General features: G+C 35.9%; 1 protein-coding gene across 1 annotated transcript in view; it reads left to right on the forward strand.

Moving 5' to 3' along the window:
* The window catches only part of agmo (alkylglycerol monooxygenase), a 79875-nt gene extending 78899 nt beyond the window's left edge, over positions 1-976 (forward strand). Inside the window, exon 13 of the mRNA XM_080040124.1 lies at positions 822-976. Within this exon, the coding sequence (XP_079896250.1) occupies positions 822-902 (81 nt within the window). The 3' untranslated portion in view covers positions 903-976. The remainder of the gene's footprint in view (positions 1-821) is intronic.
* Positions 977-2948: the final 1972 nt, after the last annotated feature.

Here is a 2948-nt window from a genome sequence, read left to right on the forward strand (position 1 = left end):
CCAGTCATTTAATTTATTAATTTATTATTTAGGAAAAACATTCAATATAATTTATTATGAAATAGTTTAAAAAAGATCAACTTTCATCTGACACAATTAGTTGATTGTTCACACAAAATTAATCAACAATTTTCATAATGTAAAAAATTCAACTGGTTCAAGCTCCTTATGTCTGAATATATTATCATACAACTAAAATGTTTGTGTGTTTCCGGAAAAAAAATAAATAAATTGCACAGTCAGCTTGTGCTTTGAAAAAATTGTACTGCATATTATTTTATTTTATTTCATAGTTGAAAAATCATCTTCCATTTGCGATGTGAATTTCTCCAAGCCGTCTGTCAGCTCATTAACACTTCTTCCACAGACTATAATCTCCTTGGCAGATGTCCGACCTTCAGCCTTTCCAGAGCTTAAATATCTCTCTATCATCTGTATCATCACTTCAGCTCAAGCAGTTTGTCTTTCAAATTATGAGTTACTTTGAGGCGTCCCGGCAGCCATTTAGAAAGGAAATAAAAAAAGACATAACAAGGCCTCTGATCCTAACCCCTCTCTCTCTGTGTGTGTGTGTGTGTGTGTGTGTGTGTGTGTGTGTGTGTGTGTGTGTGTGTGTGTGTGTGTCTCTCTCTTTCTCTCTCTCTCTCTCTCTCTCACTCACTCTGTGTGTGTGTGTCTCTCTCTCTCTCTCTCTCACTCTGTGTGTCTCTCTCTCTCTCTCTCTCTCTCTCTCTCTCTCTCTCTCTCTCTCTCTCTCTCTCTCTCTCTCTCTCTCTCTCTCTCTCTCTCTCTCTCTCTGTGTGTGTGTGTGTCTTGTCCAGGCCTTTGTCTCCCTCTCCCTGCTGTATTGGGCTCTGCAGTGCGGATCGCAGCTCATCAGCTTCCAGAAGAAAGTCGACTGAAGGCAGAAACACCAAACTGGTAGATCGGGAATTTTCAACCAACTAAATCTTTTATTCTGTACAGTAACCATAAGAACGGGAGGTGCTCAATTATTATAATTTTAATACTTGATGATGTCATATTACACACTGCACATTTAAAGGTGCAGTGTGTAATATGACATCATCAAGAAAGTTCTACAAAGTTCTAGAATGCAACGCTCCCTGGGTAACCCCAACCCTTTCGAATAATAACAGAAGCTACAGTGGCCTTCAAGGACAAGAACAATTCTAAATGTTAAACAATGCACCTGATGACATTCCAACTATGACACTTTCAAGATGGCGGCACTAGGCCTTGGTCCAAAATATGCAGAAATATGGACATATATGAGACCCTTTCTAAGGGGAAAAAAAATTATTCAAAAAATGTCTTTCAGCTATTATGCACTAAATTAAATGTACTTATGGATATTATAATTACTTTCTACAAAATCTGCTAGGAAATAAAACCCAACATTCTACACACTGCAGGTTTAAGTGTTTTTAATAAGAAAACCATATCAAGACGATAGATTGTTTTATTATTGCTACATTTATCTCTTTCAAATTGTCTCTTGTGCTTTTTATAGAAATGTCACATGTACCAGGTGCTATGGTGCAAATTAAAGTAATCAATTTATGTTTTTCTATTCGTCTTAAACCACTGTCTTAATGATTTTCTCTGCGCTACTATGCAACCCATACCTCTTGTGATACCTGTTAATTCCCTTTGACTTGCACAACTCTCTACACTACAGTATTTTGTTCTCCTATTTTCATTGCAATAAAAAAATGTGTAACTTTGCTCAACATGACTCTGTTTTTTTTTTGATTTCCTGAAAATGCTTATAGACCAGATGGAATGTAAAATACAATAGACTATAATCTTGATTGTCATTGCATAACAGGTATCCAATGAAGCTGTAGTGCTACTTGGGCCAGTGCATAATAAATATTAACAACAGTAATAAGTGAATTAATTAAATAGCAAAGAATAATAATAAAGGAGAAACATAGCAATATATAGTGCAGCAGCGTCTCCAAATGACAGATGTTTTGTGTGTGTGTGTGCGTGCGTGTTGTGTGTGTGTGTGTGTGTGTGTGTGCGTGTGTGTGTGTGTGTGTGTGTGTGTGTGTGTGTGTGAATCATTCCTCCAGACCTTGTGTGGGAGTGACTAACAGCTCACAGCAGATGGTGCTGTTATCTCCGGCCAGAAGTCTCCATTAAAATCTGCATTTTTTAAATTCACGAGAGGCTCCCGATCCAAAATCTAGAGTGTGTGTGTGTGTGTGTGCGTGCGTTTGTGTGAGATTTGATAACACACGTATTTATCAGGTCTCACGTCAAAGGTCAAAGGAAACTACTACAAGGGCATTGAGAAAATGTGAGGCTCATGTTAGAAAAAAAAAAGTTTTTTTTAGCATTTTAAATTCAACAATTTATCTGTATATATGAAACAGAATAATCCATATAATTAATGCTTATATTAAACCCTTTCATGCATAATGGTCCCTACAGTGTTTAGATGAAGCTATTTTCTTGACTATAGTGAACTATGCAACTCAAATCAAAGCAACACGATTCATGGCATTATTTTTCTAGGTCCCAAAGACATACCTGTAGCTCTTTTCTTACAATACAATCAAAGTAGCTTATGTTTTCTGGTTAATTTGTGAAAAGTGTAAAATTGAACATTTTATATCCATGCTACTAAAACAAACCTTCATTAGGCACAATGGCCAATATATCAAAGTCAATTGTATTTCTATAGCACATTTAAAAACAGCATCAGTTGACCAAAGTGCTGCACAAGAGACAATACAAAACAACATATAAGATACATGAGAAAAGAAAAGGGAGGAGTGTCAAAGTCTCAACTTGTAATATATGAATGAAGCACAATCATATCTTACAAACTGACACCAAAATACATAATCAACAATTTTGCGACAGTTTTCAAACATTATTGTGAAAAAATTGATTGTTAGTTAGCACCTGTTTTAATCTTGAGGTTGCTACATTAC

The sequence above is a fragment of the Ammodytes marinus genome (genome assembly GCF_949987685.1).
Source record: "Ammodytes marinus genome assembly, chromosome: 13".
Taxonomy (NCBI): domain Eukaryota; kingdom Metazoa; phylum Chordata; class Actinopteri; order Uranoscopiformes; family Ammodytidae; genus Ammodytes; species Ammodytes marinus.